General features: G+C 41.5%; 1 protein-coding gene across 2 annotated transcripts in view; it reads right to left on the reverse strand.

Annotated features, from left to right (window-relative positions):
- Atp10b (ATPase phospholipid transporting 10B (putative)) overlaps nucleotides 1–22,879 on the reverse strand; it is a 270,605-nt gene that overhangs the window by 63,615 nt on the left and 184,111 nt on the right. For both annotated transcript variants that reach the window (XM_029557944.1, XM_017795231.2), the window contains 3 exons: nucleotides 19,000–19,085; nucleotides 7,646–7,752; nucleotides 3,579–3,710 (listed from right to left, as the gene is read on the reverse strand). In XM_029557944.1, coding sequence (XP_029413804.1) covers nucleotides 3,579–3,710; nucleotides 7,646–7,752; nucleotides 19,000–19,085 — 325 coding nt within the window. The remainder of the gene's footprint in view (nucleotides 1–3,578; nucleotides 3,711–7,645; nucleotides 7,753–18,999; nucleotides 19,086–22,879) is intronic.

The raw sequence follows: 22,879 nt of genomic DNA on the forward strand, positions 1-22,879 counted from the left end.
TATAGACATACACAGGCACCAAGGATCCAAGTGCAATTATGACTGACTAGTAATAGATACATACAGATTAGAGATGCATGTGCCAACACCTCAGTTTTAGTAGAAAAAAATGAGTCTTTCTGCAAGGAACAATATATTCTAAAATGAAATGGAGATCGTTTTTAAAGGTTAAAAACTCATTCAATTTTATGTCTTACAGGGCTTATACTGAGTTCAATATTGTATAACTGTATTAATTCAACTGTGAACCTGGAAACTCACAGCCACTTGTGAAAGAGATGTATTCTTGCTCTGGAGTGTGTTACTGAATATGTCAAAGCTGTAATGAAATGCTTCTTCTAATCATGTGGTTATTAAAAATGTAAAAAAAAATAATGATTTTTTAAAAAGTGTATGAATGTTTTGCCTGTATCTATGTAAGTGCTCCCATGTTGTGAAATGGCTGCAGAAGTCAGAAGAGGGTGTCAGATCTCCTGGAGCTGGAGTTACCAATGGTTATTAGCTGCCATGTGCTGCTGGGAACCAAACCCAGGTCCTCTGTAAGAGCAACCAGTGATTTCAACTGCTGAGCCATCTCTCCAGCCCCCTATTTTGGTGAATTCTTATTACATAGGAGTTGGAAAGAAAGAACAGAATATGTATGTTTTTCACTTATGTGGTGGGATGTATGTGGTTGGGTAGTCCCAACAAACTTGTCCTTCATTTTTCTTCCTTTTATATACCCAACCATTTATACATCCAACTACCTACCCACCTATCTCTCTGCTCTTTCTCCCTCCTATATCCGGCAGTTATCAATTGTATCAATCCTCATTCTTGTCCTTGGGGAATTCCCTACCAAGCAAGGGAGCCTGACCTAGAAGGACCACCTGCATGTCCATGAGAGGGGCTGTGCCACAGTGTGGAACAAAGTGAGTGTTTACAGAAGCACTACCACATATACACTGAATTCTCTGTTTCCTTATCTGCTAATGGGGGGACAACACCCATTATGTCAGGGTTATGCAAGATGAGCTATATCCGGCACCTGCTACAGAGCTCTTTGGACCTATTTGTCCTCAGCAGTTAATTAGTAATTGCTACTCTGTAGGGTTATTGTGAGATTAGAATAACCTAATGTGTAGAATGTTCTCGGTTTGGGGGATAGAATCTATAATAGGGAATAAGAGGTATCAGAATGTTACCCTACCCAAAGAGAATTCCTCCCCTGGGAGGTTGGGCCAAATCTTTCATAGGCACCAAAGAAGAAAGGAGAATTCCAATGATAGAATTGAAAGGGGGCAGTATAGCCTCACACAGAGAGGGGGTCCTTGGAGCAGGACCCAGAGGAAGTCAGAGAATATGCAAGGTAAAGCAGGGGGACTCAGGTGTAGACATGGGGGACATTATGGCAAACCAAGGAGACATGCCCCATTATAAAATCAAGGAGAATACGTGGTCAGGAACCCTGGAAAAGTATTTGTCATGGGAGAGTTTTCTCTTCTTCCAGGGTGGTTCTTTAATGAGGGGCCAGAGTCCTGTTGGGTGGAAGTTATTATTCTCAGATAGAGGGAAATCTGCTCTCCCCTCCTTCAATGACATGCTCCCTTTATCATTTTGGGGAACTTGCCAAGCTCAGTCTGGGAGCCCTGTGGCTTATCTCTGTACGGCCTTTTAATCATTAACATTTTTTCTCTGGAGATACAGTGAGATGACCTCAAATGTCCTTTCATCTCTGACAGGCTTGACAAACCTGTCCTAAAGTGGAAGGACAGTTCCTGCGGCTATGTGGGCAGGGTGGGGGTGGCTGTGTTCTTGCTGTAGCTTCCTTCTGCCTCCCAGTGCTGCCCTTCCAGCTGTGAGTCACCTCCACAGGTAGTGCTGTTAGACTCACCTGGGAGGTACACTGGATGGGCTGACTAGACTCCAGTGAACGCATTTACACTAAAGGACATTTGGGTACAAACACCTGAATGAATAGGACTCAGCATGTATGGTAGAGTGCATAGGGTTCGGTGGGGGGTGGGGGTGGGGAAGGCATGGATGGAGGAAGGGGTCTGTATTGTGAGTGGGAAATACTGTATGAAATTTTAAAAGCTCAAAACAAACAAACAAACAAATGAATAAAAACAAAAAAATGCTCCAGGCTACCCTTAAGACTAAGTCACATATCCTTACATGCTAGAGCTCCCTAAGCCCAGAGATCTTGCCTTTCAGATACTGTCTTAAAATGCAGCGATGGTTAGTTCTCAATAAGGCTGGTAGTGAGCAAACACCATTGCTACTCCTTGGGTTGGAGTCAGTAGGGTATCGAGGCTTAGGTTGTGATTTTTTTCTTCTTGATCTTCCCAGGTTCTTTGTGGGGTATTGTTTAGTAGCCTGTGAACCATCACAGATTTAAGATGATGGGGAAGGTGGGTAAGAGCTCCCAGGAGGACTCTTTTATGTCTGCACTCTGAAGGTCAACCTAAATGGCTCTGACTCACTCCTGTCTATACTTTCTGAGCTTGACCACAACCGGGGTCTGTTGCTCTTGTCTTGCACCAGACAGCCAAGTGCCCCTATCCTCAGTGATTCTCCTTCCTCCCTCCATGCCTTCCTGTGCTGTCTGTGTGGCCATCCATGGCCTTTTTCCTCAAAGTTCCCTGCCCCAGCTTCTACTATCTGTCTCCTGCAACAGATGTCCACTCCATTTGGGAACCGGCTGGAGAAATCTTCTATCTAAAGGAAAGAACCCCCTCACTGGTGTTTCCATGGTTCCTTAGTATTCTTCCACCTCCCTCTAAACAAGATATATCCTAACCTATGGGCCCTGGTAGGAGGCTGTCTTTTGTGACAAAAAGGACTTTGAAGATGTGACTAAGTCATGAAATTTGAGATAGGGAGAGTACTCTGGATTCTCCTGATGGACCAAATGATGAAATCCCAAGTGTGCTTATAAAACGAGGCACTACAGACAAGGATGGGGAAATGCAAGCAGAGATTGGAGTGGTATGCTTTGAAAATGAAGCTAGTGTCATAAGCAAATGTATACAGGAAGCTTGTAGGTGGTGACAAAGACAACGAACGAATTCTTCCCTCAGTATCTCCAAAAGGAATCAGACCTGCTGATCTCTTGGTCTTAACCCGGCACAACCTGACTTCTGACCCTGAAGATTGTCCCAGAGTGAATTTGTGCTGTGTTGAATCCCCCAGGGTGTGTTAACCTCACTGCAACAGGAAATTAATCCAGTGCCCATGGGAAGCCCTTCACTGAGTGGGGCAGGCTATGCTATTGATACTGTTCCTGTCTGACTCCTTGGTAGACTATAACCCCTCTGAGAACCAGTTCCATGACTTGCTCATTTTGTTCTCCTTTCATGCTCAGAGAACATCTGGGTTCCATAGGATTTCTTCAACTCAAAAGCAGTTGATGACATTGCTAACATTTAAGAACACATACCACTTTCAGATTTTCACTGACATCCCATTAAAGTAGGTAGTATAGACTTGATTTCTATAGTCCTGTTTCATAGATGAGAAAACTGAGGTTTAGAGAATTGAAGCAACTTGCCCAAAGAAACAGGTTCTGTGTTGCTTTCTTCTAGAACACTCCATACCTACAGCTCCAATGAGGCACATGAGGAAGAGGAGGCCGATGCAGAAGAAGATGTCTGTGTTCATGCGCCGCTCAATCTTGCTGCGTTTGTAGCGGGGACCACTGTTGTTCAGCATGGCTTTTGTCTCATGGCCTTTGAAGAGAAAATGGGGAAAATCAGTCGACTGGCCCTTGCTTGCCTCTGGACCAGCTCTAGCTTTTCTCTCAGGAGCTCATGATAAAAACAAAGTTTCATTTGCTAAGCTGAACCTGTCCTGCCTCAGGGAGGTTGCTGAGAACAGCTATAGAGTCCTCCTCACATAGTCAGTCAGCAGGACTCAATCACATCATTTACATGCCAGACACTGTGGAAGACATGAAAACATGCCACGCAGGGCTTGTGTATCACACAACTCTGGAGAGAGTATCGTTTGTGTGTAGATGTTGCATATTTGCATGTTTAGTATAATAGACTTCTGGAAAATGAAAGTATGTTCTTTGGAGGAAGGCATCCTTTTCTAATTTGCATAGAATATTGATCTTCTGGCTGTTCTGGGCTAGTCATGGGATATAACAATAAATAGATGATCCATAGTCTGATGAAGCCATATAAAGCAACGAATAAGATCACTGTAACCATTAAAGAGTTAATAACAGCAATTGAGGGGCTAAGCAAGATAGGAGATGATGGCTAGACAGAGAGATCAGATAAAGCTTCCCAGAGAAACTCAGAGAAAACAGAGCTGAAGGAGAAGAGAGTTTTAGTCTAAAAGAACTGCATGTGCAAAGACCCCGCATGAGGACTGCGCTTGGAGCCAGTAGTTTCCATATTTGTTTCTTTGGTTGTGCCTAAGGTTGGTGTTTTGTGTGGAAGGGCAGAAAGGACAAAATCCTCACCGTAGCACTAACCCTTAACAGTTACATATCTGCATAAAATCTCATTCAAGAAAGGATTACAAAGTTGGAAAACTATCATCTTCCTAGTCACTCCCTTTTCCCACTGGAGAAACTGAGGAGCAAGGCGAAAAGAACGAATTAATAATGGAATCACGGTGGGAAGCCAGGATCGTTCCTTCCACCCACCCATGACACCCAGGGAACCACAGTGAGGTGCTAAGAAACTGAGACTCAGTCCTTAGCCTGAGCCTCTCTTTAGGGGCTACTGGATTTTAATTACTGTGCACTACTCCCTGGCAATCACGTTGAAATATGCCAGTCACATATTTTCTGTGCAAAATTAAAGAAAATCAGTATGTCCACTCCAGAAGTAGGCTCCGATGCTGCCGAGCTGGCTGCCCAGTAGACTGACTGAAAGAAGCAACAGCACAGTGGGAGTGAAGGAGCTCAGCTTATTAAATTGGACCCGGGTTGCTGTAGTTCTAGCAGAGTGACAGGCCCAGGCGGTACTCCACTCCCATGCCTACCTCAGGCTCACCCTCAGGGGTCCCCAGCAGCTGAGACATTTCTGTTCCTCAGGCAGGAACTGGGTTTGAAGGCAAGGCAGTATGGTATAGTGTTAGGACAGGGTCTCTAGAGTTAGGACTCGGCTCTGCACATACTTGACCTTGGTTTATAGAGACTTCATGACAGGAGATGTGGGACCGTGGGCAAATAAATCCCTGTGCACTTGAGCTTGTCTGTCAAATGCGGATGATAATCATGTGTGTGTGAGTGAATGAACATACACTAAGAGTCTAATTAGCTTCTGGTAGACAGGAGAGGCTCAATAAATGTTTGCAGTGAGGAGCACATACCCCCACACTAGATCTTACCCTTCTGGAAAGCTCACCCTGGCATTTCTGGGTCTTTCACTCTGATGTCCTCTTGTACCACTGATAGTGTGAAGGGAGGGCAGATAATTCTGGACCAGTTGTTCTTTTCTCAAAATTTTTATTTACCTTGTATATCTGTGGGGAAGCATGGGAGTAGGTGTGTGTACGCATGCCTGTGGAGGTTAGAAGACCTCTGGCAATGTTCCTCAGATACCTTCTACTTTCTATTGGAGACAGGATCTCTCACTGGCCTGGGACTTTGTCACGTAGGCTAGCCCAACTGGCCAGTGAGCTCCAGGGATCCATCTGTTTATATACCCTCCATGTTACCATCACTGGGATTACAGGTGTGCACCACTGTGCCCGACTTTTTATATGGGCTCTGAGGGCCAAACTCAGGTCCTCACACTTAGAAGGCAAGTGAGGTATGGACTGAGCCATCTCTCCATCCCTATCCCTGAATCAGCTGTTCTTACTGGGGGGAAGGTATTGTTTTTCTCCCTGAGAGACATTTGACAGTGTTTGGAGAATGTTTGATTATCTCATCTTGGGAGTGTGTGTTGGAACTAATGCTAGGGAGGTTGTTAAACCTAAGATGAACCCACAAAATGTTCCCCCAAATGAACCCACACCCAACTGTCAGTGGTGCTAAGGTTCAGAGCAAGCTCTAGGTAATGACATGAAACAATTGCAGCCATTTTTGCTCACATCCTCTAAAGAGCAGAATTCATCATGGACACCATATTAGGGCCCTTCCACAGGTCATCTCATTTGAAGCATAGACTCCACAAGGCAGGACCTGTTAGTTCCTCTTACACTGAAAGTTTAACACCTTGCACGGCAGATGCAAACTACATGTAGATTTACTCCCAGGCTGCCTGGCTACCCAGAGCCACACTTACTTTGTTCTCATCCTCTACCTCACATATCATACCCACCAGCTGCTTGGCAGAGAAGAAAGCTCTAAAGGTATGCCGCTGTCACTGGGGACAGCAGCAACTGGCAAATCTGAGTTCAGTAGGTCTACCAGATGGGACTGAGCTCCACAATTCAGGACCCTTAGAAGAAGTCACCCCAACTAACAAATACATAGTCTCTCAATTGAAAACCTAGCTAGCTAGTGACAATACTTTAAGGTCTATTTTCCTTTGACAAACCTAAAAAGTGAATCTTCGTGTAAATGGATGTTATATATCCATCCTTTGCTTCTATCAGAAGTTGGTTCTACTGAGACCAAAATAAACCTGAGTAGACTCGTTTCCTCTACAGTTGTTCTTGTGACTGGTACTTACTGAGCCCTTTCTGAGCACTGACTGTTGGGCAGTGGGGATGCAGCAGTCCCAAGACCTCCCTCAGAGACTTTCCAGTGCATTGTGGGAAGTGCTGTTGGTCCCTTTTCACTGAGAACCAGGATCGAAGTAGGAAGGGCAGGCTCCTGCTGTGGTTTGGTATTGTTTTCCCCTACAATGTTATGAATTTGGTCATGCAGTGATTTCGGGTGATAAGACCTTTGCTGGTGGGACCCAGTCAGCAGTCCATAGATCAGTTGGGGGGTGTCCTCTGAGGGGGCTACAGGACCCCAGTGTCTCTGCCTTTCTGTGGCAATGGGGTTACTTCATCATGATGTGACATGGTCAAAGGGGTCCTCACCAGTTAATGCCGGTGCTAGGTTCTTATACCTCCCACACCATGAGCTTAATTAGATGCCTTTTCTTGCCTTAGTTATTTCAGTACAGTGATGAAAATGCACTAATACAGTCTCTATATCTAGGTCTATAAAATGAATGAAGAAAATAGCAAAAATATAGCCGGAAAAACAAACAAACAAACAAACCAGTAACTGTGGTTCATGAAGCCTTTCCTTCCTTAGTTATAGTGCTAGGTGACTTGCCTGGGATGGACCATTTGATTCTCAGGAATTCTATAAGAAGCAAATACAAATATTCTTCCCAATGTACAAATAGGGAAACTGAGGCATGAAAAGTGAACTTATTATGTTGGTGAGGTAGTTCTGAAGACCTGCTTGTGCTTGATGTCACAAAACCACCCCTGGGGTGATGACTGTCAGCTCCTCTCCCCGTCTGTTCAGATGAGTGATATCAACTCAAGATCTCATCATCTCCTGTGGGCTGAGTGAGCTTCTGTGGCTCCCAACCTCCATTTGCTTAGCTGGGAAATGGGAAGTTGCCTGGCTCTGTCCCTGAGGACCACTGTGAGTTTCCATCGAATGAATGGAAGGAGATGAATCTGGAGGAGAGTTTGGAGAAGAGAGGATCAAGACAAGCTTGAACAAAAGAAACTGTCCAGAGACACTGACCTGCATAGATGACGATGCCAGTGACCACCTCAGTGTTTCTGATGGTGCAGCCTCGGAGCAGAAGACTCTCGCTGCCAATGCCAGTCCGGGTCTGATCCATATGCTCCCTAGGAATGAGGAATAAAAGTCAGGGAGTGGTTTGTTGGCCTCTCTGTGCGGTCACTCGTCAGTGTCATAGAATTAAAGTTGCTGGCAAGTGCAGTTCTTTTCCTCTCCCTTCTTCCAAGATCAACTGTAGCTGGGAGTCTCATCTCTGTGTCTAAGTGAATGTCACCATTGCTTCTGGACAGCCAGGGTGGGGCTTATTAGAATTGTCCACTCTGAGGAACCCTCATTTCCCCACATTGAAGACAGAACTCTGCTGAAAAGGCCTTGGCTTTGATTCTCACCCTCAAATTAGTTGTAGGAGTGAAATGTAGGGACATGGGCTTCTGCATCTGCAGGGCGGATGCTGGTCTCCTTTAGGAAATGCTTATGTGTCCCTTTTCATCAAGCTGCTGGGAAGCAGAACTACACAAACTGAGCATCCTGCTCCATAGAATATGGCACATCTCCCTGCTTTTTATACCATGAGACAATCTAGGAGGCAAGATAAGGAAAGGAAGAGTGGCTTGAAGTACCCTCACATCTGAGCGATGTCATCACTGGGCCTCTCTCTGTATTTTCCCTTGAACAGTCACAAAGAGTACACAGACCTCACTGGAGGGCACAGTGGCCCTTTGTCTAACTACAGGGAGTTGTTATTTTCTTAAAGGGGGAGCAGTCTCTTTCTTCCTCTTGCATCAGGAGATATTTCAGCTTCCAACCTCATGTTAGAAACTTCTGAGTCTAAATGACGCCATCTATTACCTGTAGCATGATGTAATTGTGTCCTGAATTTCAGCAGTTTTAAATATAACACTCCAAAACTATTGGAGGAAGACAGGAAAAGTAGTGATCTGAACACTTGGAATTTTCTCACTTCCCACTTCTTCAATACTATTTTTCTATGTATAGTTATGACTCATTCTGTGTCAGTTCAGCCTCAAGATAACTTATAAGCCAGGTCATGTTATAATATCCACTTCATAGAAGGCAAATTTGTAGAGCTAGTAAGTGGCAAAAACGTGTCTTTGGCTCTAAAATATCTGGTGCTGGAGGGGTGTGGTGTTATTCAGTATGCCCATTGATTGAGTGATTACCTTTTTTTTTTTTTTTAAACACAGGGTTTTGTTATATATGGCTTTGAACTCATGAAGCTCTGTCTTAACTTCATGAGCGCTGAGATTACAGGCATGAGCCACTATTCCCAACTTCAGTATACTTTTAAATTTTAAACTCTGCTTATAAATCGTGTTTACTTACAAGAGCTATTAGATTCTACATGGCTCTGGAAAGTTAGCAGGATCATTATCCTTACTTGTGAAAAAAACTGAAGCTGAGAGATTATTTTTCCAAGATCACACATATAGTAAAAGACCATCTGTAATCCAGGTCAGACACCAACTTTAGTGCCATTTTTTCATTACACTGAAGTTCCTAAAGCACAAGCCCATTATGTGACCCTGAATCATAATCGTTTCCATCTTCTGTTCTGTGGCTCTATCAAGGCCATGTCCTCACTTCATGCTGAGTATGATTCATCCTTTTCCACGACTTGTCTTTTTTGTTTCTTGACATGAGGGGTTTTGGTGAATAATCTTTCATTGGAATATAATGATAACTGTTTTGATTTTACTGTTATCAGTTTTTACTGTAACTTTCTATGCATGACAAGTGATACTGGTTTCCCATAGGCCCTGTCCTAGGTTCATTTTTGTTGATGAGATAAAATATCCTAGTAAAATGCAACTTTGGGGAGAAAGGGTTTATTTTAGTCCATGGTTACATGGATATACAGGGAAGTCAAGGCAGTGGGTACTTTAAACAGTCACATCATATCAATAGTCAAAATCAGAGAGCAATGCATATATGCACACACTTGCTTGCTTGTTCCCTCTCAGCTCAGTTCCTCTACTCATATAGTTCAGGACCCCTGCCTAGGGAATGGTGCCACCCTCAGTGGGCTGGGTCATCTCTTATCTATTAACTTAAAGACAATCCCCCACAGACATGCCCATAGGACAACCCAATATTGACAATCTCCCTGAGCCTACCTACCCAGGTGAGTCTAGGTTATATCAAGTTGACAATTAATATTAACCATATTACAGGCCTCAAGTTTCCTTTCAAAATAAATTTAAGATATATAAAAATGTAGATTCTGATGAATATAAAAATCATAAAGGTGATCTATGAACTGCTGAAGATTAGGGCCTGTGATTGCTCCTCTTTATTGGGAAGGAATCTGGTTTCTGGTTAAATAATGGGTTGATGAATGTTGACTATGTTACACAGCCTGTAGTTTACAGAACATTTATGATGGTCTGAGGTAGTAATGTATGGGGAAACATGTCTGTTTCCCACTCGCAGTGCCCACTTTCAATGGAAGGGAGAAAATATTAGCTGTCTCAGGGCTGCTGTTCTACTGAGTGCTATTTGTTTATAGGGATACTCTTTAAAAACTGTATTTTTTATTTTATGTGTAAAAGTGTTTTGTCTGCATGTACGTAAGTGCACCACATACATACAATGTTCATGGAGACCAGAAGATTGTGTTGGATTTCCTGGAACTGGATCTATGGATAGTTGTTAGCTGCCACGTGAGTTATGGGATCCAAACCCAGGTCCTCTGCAAGAGCAGCCAGTGCTCTTAATCACAGAGTTATCTCTCCAGTCCTTATTGTGATATTCTTGTTCATGGTTTTCATTCAGTGTTTCTGCCTTGGCATTAACATTTGGGAAGGAGGGTTCTTTGTTGTAGGGCTGTCTTACATACTGTAAGATGTGGAGTGGCATTCCTGTCCTCTGTCCACAAAAGACCAGTGGCACAGCTTCCCAGCTGTGACAATCAACGCTGCCAAAAGACATTGCCAAAAAGTCTCCTGGTTGGAGAAGAAGGACATTGCCTTTAAGCCCTGTGGTCCTACGGGGAGTCTTTTGTTTAAAATTTTATTTAATTTTAATTACTCAATTATTTATTGAGGCAAAATCTCAATACAGTACAAGCTGACCTCAGATTCACTATGTAGCTGAGAATGATATTGAACTTCTGACCCTCCTGCCTCCACTTTCTAAATGTTGGAATTACAGGTCTACAGTACCATACCTGGTTTATGTGGTATTGATCAAACCCAGGGCCCCACCATCTTAGCTCTTGGACTTCCTTGAGTTACAGGGATCCTATCCCATTCTGGATTTGTATGTACATCGAGTCTTGATAGGGTGAGTAAATCTCTGCCATCTGAGATCTCAGTCCAAACTGGGTCTCTAAGATCCTTCCCTGCCCCAGACTTGTGGTTTGGAGTTTGATACCTGAGACCTCCCTGCATTCTGCCATCTGAGCTCTGTTTGTCTTAGACTTGTAACCCTCTATCCTAACCTACCAGCCAACTTCCTCATGTAGCAGCTCCATATCACCCTGCTGATCCAGGACCCTGTGCAATCAATCCTGAAATCACTACTTAGAAGTTGCATCTATCTGTAGTTGAAGTGAGATCACTTCTTCCACCCAAATTGTATATCAACTTAAAGTAGCCCCCAAACTGAACACCAACCACTACTCAGCTAGGCCATAACCTGACGAGTTGTGGAAACAACAAACAAGATACAAACACTTAGCAAGGACAAGAACACATACCCATATCAAGACACACCACCACACAAGTCCAGATGCCCAGGCCTCAGTATAAAGCTACAAACAACAGGAATAACCAAGATAATATGACTAATACAGAAATTAACAACCTCATCATAATATTTCCTGAGAATGACACAAGTGGATGCAGAAGACAATGATTTAAAAATAGAAATTATAAATATGTTCAAGGAATTTCAAGAGGATGTGAACAAAAAACTGAATGAAGACCATGAAAACAGAAACAGTTGTATGAAATAACTAAAACAATTTGAGACATGCAAGCAGAATCCAGTAAAGAGACAGACTCTCTGAAGATAAGCTGATCTGAAATAAAACTTGAAAACCTCAGGAAGTCAAACAAAAAGCTTAGAGAAAGAAACAAAAGAGAAGTGGAAGAGATGGAATAGAGAATATCAGATCTTGAAGACAAGGTTGGGTAGATGGATCTCTCAATCAAAGAAAGTGTCAAATCTAAAGTAAGCCAAGAATGGAATATCCAAGACCTCTGGGATACAATGTAGAAAGACCAAACCTATAAATCATAAGCATAGAAGGAGAAGAAACCCAAATCAAAGGCACAGAACATCTTAAAAAAGATTTTATTATTTTTATTTTATGTGTATGAGTATATTACCTTCATGTATGTAAGTACACCCAAGTTGTGCAAGGCCCATGGATTTTAGAAGAGGGTGTTATACTGCTTGGAACTGGAGTTTCAGACGGTTGTTGGCCACCATGTGGATGTTGGGTTTTGAACCAGGGCTCTCTGCAAGAGCAGACAATGCCCTTAACTACTGAGCCATCTCCCCAACTTCACAGAAAACATTCTTAATAAAATCATAGAACATTTTCTAAACCTAGGGAAAGAGATACCTATCAATGTACAAGAGGTATACGGAACACCGAGTAGATGGAATCAGGAAAGAAACTCCCCACATCATATAATCATCAAAATAGTAAATGTGCAGAACAAAGATAAGATATTGAAAGCTGTGAGAAAGAGAAAATAAAATATAAAGGCAGACCCATCAGAATAACAGCTGACTTTTCAATGGAACTATGAAAACCATAAGAGCAGGGACCAATGCCATACAAGTAATGAAAGAACACAGGTTTGAGGCCAAACTACCATACTCAGCAAAACTATCAGTAGAAAGAGAAACTTATCACAATAAAAACAGATTTAAGGTACTTATGTCCACAAATCCAGCTCTACAGCAAATACTCTGTGGAATACTTTGGTTAGAAGAGAAGATTAAATACTCTCATGAGGGCACAAAGAATAAATACATTATTCTAAAACAGTCAACCATAAGAGGTCTAAGAAAACAGAACTACAACACCAACATAACAGGAATTATTAAACACTGGTCAGTAATAGCCCTTAATATTAATGGTCTCACCTCCCCAGTAAAAAGACACAAACTAGCCAATTGTATTAGAAATCAGGATCCATCCCTTTACTGCCTTCAAGAAACTCATCTCGCTAACAATAATCACCACCACCTTAGGGTAAAAGGATGCAAAAAGATATTTTAAGTAAATGGAACCAAAACCAAGCAGGTATAGCTATTATAATATCTGACAAAATAAGACTTCAGACTAGAAATAGTCAGAGAGAGGGATGATCACTTCATAGTCCTTAAGGGAAAAAATCCACCAAGAAATTTCAATACTAAACATATATGCATCTCACATAGGGGCATCCAGTTTCATTAAAAATGTCTTTAGCTCTAAAATCTCACATTGACTCTAACACAGTGATGGTAGGTGACTTCCATATCTGGCTGTCACTAATAGACAGGTCAATCAAAGAAATCTGGTAGTTAGATGAAACCATAAATCACATGGACTTTAAAGACATCTACAGAACATTTCATATAAACACCAAAGAATGTACTCTATTCTAGCAGACCAAGGAACATTCTCCAAAATTGACCACATATTAGTATACAAACCAAGTTTCCACAAAAATGTGTGTGCAAACTACAAAAAAATTTGTATCCAACTACAAAGGAATACAGATAGACACCAAGAACAATAAAAACAGGGAAAGTACACAAATTAATGGAAGCTAAACAACACATTAACTGCACGAAAATTGGATCATGGGAAAATCAAGACAAAAGAATTTCTTAGACTTGAATAAAAATGAGGACACAACATACCTAACTTTTGGGATATGATGAAGGCAATTCCGAGAGGAAAATTTATAGCATTAAGTGCCTACACCAGAAAATTAGAAGCAGTTCATATAAATAAATTACTGACACATCTGAAAGCCTTGGGAAACCAAGAATAAACAACCCCTTAAAAAAGAAGATGGGAAGAGACAAATAAAATCAAGACTGAAACTAATGAGATAGAAATGAAGAAAACTATACAAAGAATCAATGAAATGAAGAGTTGTATCTTTGAAAAGATTAACAAGAACCAAGAAGCTTTCAGTTAAAGAGCCAAACAAACTCAGATATGAAAAGGGAAATATTACAACAGACCCAGAGGAAATTCAGAAAATCCTAAGGACATACTTTAAAAATCTCTATTCCATTAAGTTAGAAAATCTAAAAGAAATGGGTAACTTTCTAGATATGTATGGCCTAACAAAATTAAATCAAAATGGCATAAATAATCTAAGACGACACTGTGCTGGATAGCTTTAGTGTCAACTTGACACACCTGGGTTGAGGGAGCCTCAATTGGGGAACTGCCTCTATTGGACTCACCTGTGGCCCTGTCTGAGGGGCATCTTCTTGATGAGTGATGTGGGAGGGCCCAGGCCACTGTGGGTCCATGGCCTGTGCTCCAGCTCCTGCCTCCAGGTTCCTGCCCTGAGTTCCTACCTTGGGCTCTTGGATGAACTTTGACCTGGGATATGTGAGGTAAATACACCCTTTCCTCCCCAGGTTGGTAGTGGTCAGAGTGTTTTGTCACAGCAATGAAGAACAAACTAGGACAGACATACAATAACCAACTAAAATTGCCCGACTAAAAAGAGCTCAGGACCAGGTGAATATAGCACAAATGTCTACCAAACTTTCAAAGAAAAACTAATACTTCTCAAGTTATTCCATAAAAAAGAAAATGAAGGGATACTCCTAAATTCCTTCTATGAATCCAGTATTACTCTAATATAAAAAATCAGGCAAAGACCAAACAAAAAAAAATTCTAGGCCAATTTCTCTGAGGAACTTAGACACAAAAATTCTCAATAAAACACTCACAAACAGAATGCAAGAACACATCAAAAAGATTTTCCACCATGATCAAATTGGGTTCATCACAGAGATGCTGGAGTGTTTCAACATATTTAAATCAAAAAAATGTAATCAATCCACCACATAAACAGACTTAAGGACAGAAACAACATGATCATCTTATTAGATTCAGAAAAGGCCTTTGACAAAATCCAACATCATGGAGAACCTAGGCATTCAGGAGACATATCTCAACATAATAAAGGCAATATACCACAAACCCACAGCCAACATAATATTAAATGGAGAAAAACTGAAAGCATTCTCCTTAAAATCAAGTATAAGACAAGGATGTCGATTCTCTCCATTCCTGTTCAATCTAGTACTTGAAGTCTTCGCAGATCAATAGGACAAATGAAGGAGATAAAGGGGATACAAATTGGAAAGGAAGAAGTCAAAGCATCTTAATTTGCAGATAATATGGTTCTATACATAAAGGATCTTGAAGGCTCCACCAGAAAACTCATAGAGATGATAATACATTCAACAAAATAGCAAGATATCACATTAACACCCTCAAATCAGTACCTCTCCTACACACCACCAACAAATATACAGAGAAAGAAATCTGGGAAACAATCCCATTCACAGTAGCCTCAAAATCCATAAAATATCTTGGAATAAATCTAACAAAGGAAGTGAAGGACCTTTACAATGAAAACTTTAAGACACTGAAGAAGGAAATTGTAGATAGCAGAAGATGGAAAGACCTCCCATGCTCATGGATAGGTAGGATTAATGTTGTGAAAATGACCATCCTACCAAAAACAATCTACAAATTCAATGCAATGCCCATTAAAATTCCAATACATTTCTTCATAGAAATTGAAAAATAATCTCACATTTCATATGGAAATACAAAAAACCCAGCATAGCCAATGCAATCCTGAACAATAAAAAAATTGCTGGAGTCATTACCATCCCTGATCTCAAATTATGCTACAGAGGTATGATAATCAAAACAGCATGGTACTGGCATAAAAACAGATACATGGATCAATGGAATAAAATTGAGAACCCAGATTTAAATCTACACATTTGCTGCTACCTGATTTTTCACAAAGGAGCTGAAAATATACACTGGAGAAAAGAGAGCATGTTCAACAAATGGTGCTGGCCAAACTGGATAAGGGCTTGTAGAGGAATGAAAACTAGATCCTTATCTCTCACCATGCACAAAACTCAACTACATATAGATCAAAGACTTCAACATAAGACCTGACACCCTGAATCAGATAGAGTAGAAAGTAGGGAATGCATTGAACTTATAAGCACAGGAAAGAACTTTCTGAATAGGACACCTATAGTGCAACATTAGGTCCAACAATTGATAAATGGGACCACATGAAACGAAAAAGCTTTTGTACCTCAAAGGACACTGTCATTTGAGTGAGACAACATACAGAATAAGAAACAGTCTTTACCAACCATACCTCTGACAAAGGGTTAGTATCTACAACATACAAAGAACTCAAAAATCTAAACATCAAAGTGAGGCAAGGAGTTGAACATGGAGTTCTTTAAAGATGTAACACAAATGTCTGGGAAATATTTTTAAGAATGTTCAACATCTTTAGTCATCAGGGAAACGCAGATCAAAACCACTCTGAAATTTCTTCTTACCCCTTTCAAAATGGCAAAAAAAAAAAAATCCCAAACCAAAAACCAAAAACAAACAAACAATAACAACAAAAAAACCAAATGACAAATGCTGGTGAGGGTATGGAGAAAGGGGAACTCCTATCCATTGCTGGTGGCAGTGCAAACTGGTGTAGCCACTATGGAAATCAGTGTGGAGATCCTCAAAAAACTTTAAAATTAATCTATCATATGACCTAGCCATACAACTCTGACAAATTCCCAAAAGACTCTGCACCCTACTACAGAAATACTTGCTTATCCATGTTCACTGCTGCTCTTTTCATAATAGCCAGAAATGGGATACAACCTAAATGTCTATCAACTGATGAATGAACTGAATAATGAAGGTGTGGTATGTATATGCAATGAAATATTATTGAGCTCTTAAAAATAAAATTATCAAATTTGCAGGTAAATGGAAGGAATTGGAAACAATTATCCTGAATGAAGTAACTCAGACTCAGAAAGATTTAAGCTCCACTTACTAGGATAGAGCCCATACCTGACATCGATATGAGGCTCAGGAACCTGAACCTAGACAGCTCACAGGACATAAGGAAGAACCTAATACTAGTTTTCTATTAAACAGTTATTGTATTAAACTACCCTTAATGATTTATTGTTATACCATAGATTAATGTATCTCCCAACTTTCGCCAGGGAAGTTTCTTTAGGTAACCGATGGTAATTCATACAGGAACCCACAACTGGCCAATGTGCAGAGAATAAGAGGCTGCAAAACTCTTATCCCTGAATAGAGAACATTTGTATCAAACTTCTGCCTCCCGTGGGTCTGGGATCATTGTGGAAGAAGGTGCGGAAAGACTCCAAGGACCAGAGGTGGTGAATGACCATAAGCAAACAGAGTTTTCCAGATGGTTGGTCAGTTACTCTTATGAACTCAAAGCAATAGTGACAGCATGCACTATTTGAGCCAGGTAAGCTCAAACCAGAAAAAAATCTCAGCATAGACACGAGGACATGGGTAAGAAGCTCCAACCCCACCTAAGGAAATTGTGGCAATAGACAGGTGCTGGGAGGGGCAGAGGGCATCTATTTCAAGCATGGGACTCAGTAGGTTAACTAGGCTCCAGTGGATGGACCCACACTGAAGGACATTTGGGGACACAAATAGACTTTAATATATATAATATAGCACATTATATTGGGCAGGGGAAATAAGAGGAAATACAGATGGGGAAGGGAATCTAAGTATTATCAAAATATATGGTATGAAAATCACAAAAATTCAATAAAATCCCTCAAGCCTCTTATCTTCAACCAGACCGTGAAAAGATCTTTATTTTGTATCCAGCCTGTGTAATCACAGGGAATTTCTGATTTAAGGAGACCTATAGAGGCTTCTGGGAAACCCAGAGGTATCCCAGGGTCTGTGGGTGCTGACTCTGAAGGTGTTCTCCTTGCCTAACATGGATGGGGATGCAAGTCCAGGTGGTAATACCTCTGTGATCTGTGGGTCAGCTGGGGGCTGACCAGTTGGATTCCCATGGTTCATCACTGACACCAGGAGGTGGAGGAGGTCAGGTCTTAGGGGCAGCAGGAAGAAGGGAACTAGATGAGTGGAGCTGAGGCAGTGCTGTCTCTCATCTGTATGAGGTAGATGAGCCTGAGCCAGATTAACAGTGAGACAAGCTAGCTGCTAGCAGCATGGGCCTGATGGAGAAAGAGTCACAGGGAAGCCTGGCCATGAAGCTCATCTCTAGGAGATTAAGGAGAATGGCTCATGGCACAGGTGACTTGAATGAACCATATCCTCCAACTCAGGCATTAGGGGTGCCATCCTTGCCAAGACGATGACCAACTCTGCCTTGCCAGATGCCTGCAAGGAAGTCCTCCTCTTCCCCATTTCACATCTTCCTCTGCCTATCTCCACCCACCCTTCCTGTGTACTTTAATTGGCTTAAAGGCTGCCGTTTCTCCTGCACTCTCTTCCCTTGTCATATCTTTCACAGTGGAGGACATGGAGGAGGGAGCACGGGCATCTGCATTTCGATAGCTTGGAGCCCTGTTGGTAAGGAGTTGGCATAACATGACTGAGCTCCATGAGGCAGGGCAATCAAAAACACAAGTCTGGCATCCAAAGGTCCAAATTCAAGTACTGACTTTTCCTGGTACCTGCTGTGACACTTGGTGAATTCAGAAGCCTAGAGCATCAGATTCCCCATCTGAAACATCCCTATTTCCTGGGGGACAGTGAAGGCTGCACGAGATGACATTCTATAGAAGGGCCCCAAGAACTGCTGTGCATGTAGAAAGCCAGGCCTTTACTCACGTTTGTGGCCCATCACTCTTAATTTTTAAAATAAAAAAAGTTTTAATTCTGGTGTGGGGCCAGAATTACAGTACAGTTCTGAGACTGAAGAGTAACAACAGTGTAATGGAAGCCACCGCAATGAACCGAGCACTTCTCTTTCCCGGTTGCTATGCTCAGAGCTTTGCCTATGCTAAACAATTTGATTCTTAGGAAAGAAAAATTCTATGATCTATGTATTATAATCTTTATTTTTCAGATATGGCAACCAGAGAACAGACACATGAGTAAATCAACCCCAGCTCACACAGCTTAGATTTGGGAGAACGCCAACTCGTGTCCAAGTGTATCAAACTCCAAAGTCTCTAACCTCAGGATTATTGGTTTGGTTTTTTCAATAAAACTTTTTTTTTTCTGGCTAGCAGAGGAGCTATTTACTGGCAGTTCATGGGTCTTGGATACTTACATGTATCCCTTAAACTTGTTGAGGTGGTTGTTGGGTTTCTCACACACGATGGTACTGTAGAAGTGTTCTGGTTGGAACTGCGACCCCTGTGGGAGAGAGACGACCCTGTGAGGCAGTTGTATCAAAGTGATCTAGTGTTAATAGGATCACTGGGACAATTAATCAGTGCTAGAAGCAAATAAGACCACCCCTCCTTTGCTGCACTGTGATGGTTGCAATGTTTCAGGTTAAAACAGTTAAATCCTCATTAAAGGATAAAAATCAATATGAAGGAAAAGATGGATACAGGTTAAAGAAAGGAGGCTCCAATAATCACGTCATGTTCAGAGGTTGGCACTCCACAGCTCTCCTCACATCAGCTGGTTCTTACCACCCTCTCTTCTGCAAAGTACCCCGAGTCTTCGATGGTGAGAGTTTCAAAACCTCATCTACAACTGAGCACACACAGTTACTTGACACTTTGACTAGTTATGAGTCTCTGCAATTAACCAGTATCCACTGTAAAAAGAAGCTTTTCTAAGCAAAGTTGAGAGCACCACAAATCCATGGGTCTAAACATAAGTATTTAGAATGCAGTTTGACTTTAGAGGATGGCGTGATAAGGAGATAGGAATTGGCTAGGCAGTTATGGTAAAAAGACCCCAAAGAAAAGTAGCCAGTTTCTTGGCTAAAACTCACAATGTCCTTGGGTCTCTTAGCAACATACTCTGTTCCAAAGGCCAAAAATTTTGAAAATACTTGGGAACTTTTATCTAATCCTTAAAAGATTTTAGGGTTACCTCTTCAGAGGGGGGAATGTTAGAGAAGCCAAAAGCCCCATTAAAAAATGTAAATCAAAGAAGACGAAAAAGTAAAAAACAAAACAAAACAACACAACCCAAATATTTTTCCAAGCCAAGTATGGTGGCTCACAACCTTAATCTAAGCACTCGGGAGGCAGAGGCAGGCAGGTCTCTGTGAGTTCAAGGCCAGCCTGGTCTACATAGTGAGTTTCAGGCCAGCTGGGGCTACAGGGAGATCCTGTCTCAAAAAAGACCAAATAAATTAGAAAAAAAAGAACACAAATATTTTTCCAAAGTAGTTGTATACATATTCCCACTAGTAATGTATGAGAATTCCAGTTGCTTCGCATCCTTGTGCCTTTATTTCTGTCTCATGTCTTTTCATCCATTCTAGTGGATTTTACTCATTGCTGCCTTTTAGAAGGCATAATAAAATCACTAGGTTAATGAGCAGAAAAAAAAAAAGCAGTTTGACTGAATGACCATTTAGCAAAACAACAATAGCAGGTTCCCAGACATGGACTTATGACCCAGTTTACAGTGCCAGGCCTGAAATTCCTCCTATGGAGCAGGTCATGTACATATGGGAGCACTAACTGGACTCAGAGGATTATTAATAACAACAGAAAAATAGGACATGAAGTTGGGAGGGAGATGGGGTAGAGGGCACTAGGGGGCATTGGAGGGAGGTAATGGTGGATGAATATGAACAATAAACATTGTGTTAAGTATGAAACTTTCAAAGAATGAAAATCCTATAAGAAAGGAAGGAGGCTGAACTGACTATGTTTCTTTGGCAGACCTGGGTTTGTGTGTAGTTCAGGGCTGCCTAGTGATGGACATTCTATCTGACTGCATTGTCCAGTTTGGAAGCCACCAGTTATGTGTGGCCATTGAGCATGTAAAGTGTGGTAGTTTGACCCAGGAATTGGTTTTCAAATTTAATTTAAACTTAAATAGCTAAATGTGGCTAGTGACTACTGTATTGGATAGCATAGAAATTTGTAAGGGAGAAGGAAAGTTTTTTCATGGTAGCACATGGCTGGAATCCCAGTACTCAGGAGGCTGAGGCAGGAGAGTCACAAGTTCAAGGCCAACTTGGGCTGGATAGCAAGACCCCACCTAATAACAATAGCAAAAAGAAGGACTGATCAACATACTAACTGGAGGTAGCCACAGCTAATACGCTTGTGTATATGATGTATTTTTAGCATTAAAGAATATCCACACACATATTTATGTATGCTCGTATACATTTATACATTTCAAAAATTAGAGTTAGTGTGTTTGTGTGTGTGCAGGCCAAAGGTGACCTCTCGTGTTTTTTTCAGTCCTCTGTATCTTATTCATTTGTTTATTTATTTATTTTTGGTCTTTTTTTTTTTTTTGAGAAAGGGTCTCCCTGTAGCCCCAGCTGGCCTGGAACTTGTTATGCAGACCAGGCTGGCTTCAAATTCACAGAAATCTGCCTGCCTCTGCCTCTGCCTCTGCCTCCTGAGTGCTGGGATTAAAGGCGCTCACCACCACGCCCAGCATGTTTGTTTATTTTTGAGACAGTTTCTCACTGAAGCACTGATTCCACTAGACCAGATGGTCAGCAAGACCTCAGGGTCCTCCTGTTTCTGCCTCCCTCACACTGGAGTTACAGGTGTATACTTCTGTGCCCCGCTTTTTATATGGGTGCTGGGATCCGAAGTCAAGTTCTCATGCTTATGGGGCAAGCACTTTACTTACTGAACCATCTCCCCAGCCTCATGTGAACCTTTTTTTTTTTTTTTCTTTTTTTTTGAGACAGGGTCTCCCTGTAGCTCCAGCTGTCCTGGAACTCACTATGTGTAGACCAGGCTGGCCTAGAACTCACAAAGATCCGCCTGCCTCTGCCTCCCAAGTGCTGGGATTAAAGGCGTGGGCCACCACGCCTGACATGAACATTTTTGAATGTAATTTTTTTTTATAGTTTTACAAACACCTAGAAAAACCTATTGTGAGGGTGTATCCTATTTCCTTTCACCATTTCTTGATTGAATATTTATATAATTTAAATTTGCTACTTAAAATCCTATGAAAGTTGCTGCTAGTAAAACAGGATATGGCATTTACTTCACTTTTATTTCTGCCTGACCTGATTAAAACTTTATGCATAGTATTTATTTTCAAGAGTACAATTATTGTGAAGGTAACACAGGCTGCCGAAGCTTATACCAGAGCTGGGATTTGAATTCAAGTCTAGTTTCAGAATCTGGTTTTGGCTTTCATGACACATGGGAGAACTAACTTGTTAGTAAGTATTGTAAGCATTTTCTTAACTCTACTTTTATGGAGTTCTTTTAGTTATAATACAGCAGGAGGAAAACACGGTTGGAGATGTGGGGATATTGCTTTCTACCTGTACTCATTGAATAGTCCTATGGTCAACTCTTAAAAATATTTTTACAAATTTATTTTTATTTTTATTTTATGTTTATGAGTGTTTTGGCTGCATGAATGTAAGTGCACCTGTGCATGAAATGTCCACAGAGGACAGAAAAGGGCATTGGATTCCCTAGAACTGGAGTTATGGATAGTTGATATCTGCCGTGTGGGTGCTGGGACCCAAACCCAGGTTCTCTGCAAGAGCAACCAGTGCTCTTGACCACTGAGCCACCCCTTCAGCCCTTATGTTTAATTCTTGAGCCTCAGCTTCTTCATCTGTAGAATGGAGCTAAAACCACTGACCCTGCCCATCTCATTTGTGCCTCAAAGATATAAAATCCACATGGAAGAGTTCTGCAACATAATACGCTATGCAAATAGTAGGCAACGACGCTAAAAAGGTGGGATTGGGAATAACTTCCTGGGTAGAACTTTGAGCATATGAGTGAGTAAATTTGTCACCGAGAGCTGCAAGGTACAGCTGTTCCAAGGGGCAGTTTGAGTCAACGAAATGATAGCATTTTCTGTCTTTGTGTAAATATACTTGTCCACTGCACCTGTGGGGGTGCCAACATAAAGAAACTCTCTACTCACTTGAAATAAATTACCCATCCAGGAGTTTCTAAAAATATGGCCTTTGTCCCTCTGGGTATTGATTCTTTCAGGGACAAATACTTGGTGAGTGG

The sequence above is a fragment of the Nannospalax galili genome, unplaced genomic scaffold (assembly GCF_000622305.1).
Source record: "Nannospalax galili isolate Female #2095 unplaced genomic scaffold, S.galili_v1.0 scaffold667, whole genome shotgun sequence".
Classification (NCBI taxonomy): Eukaryota; Metazoa; Chordata; class Mammalia; order Rodentia; family Spalacidae; genus Nannospalax; species Nannospalax galili.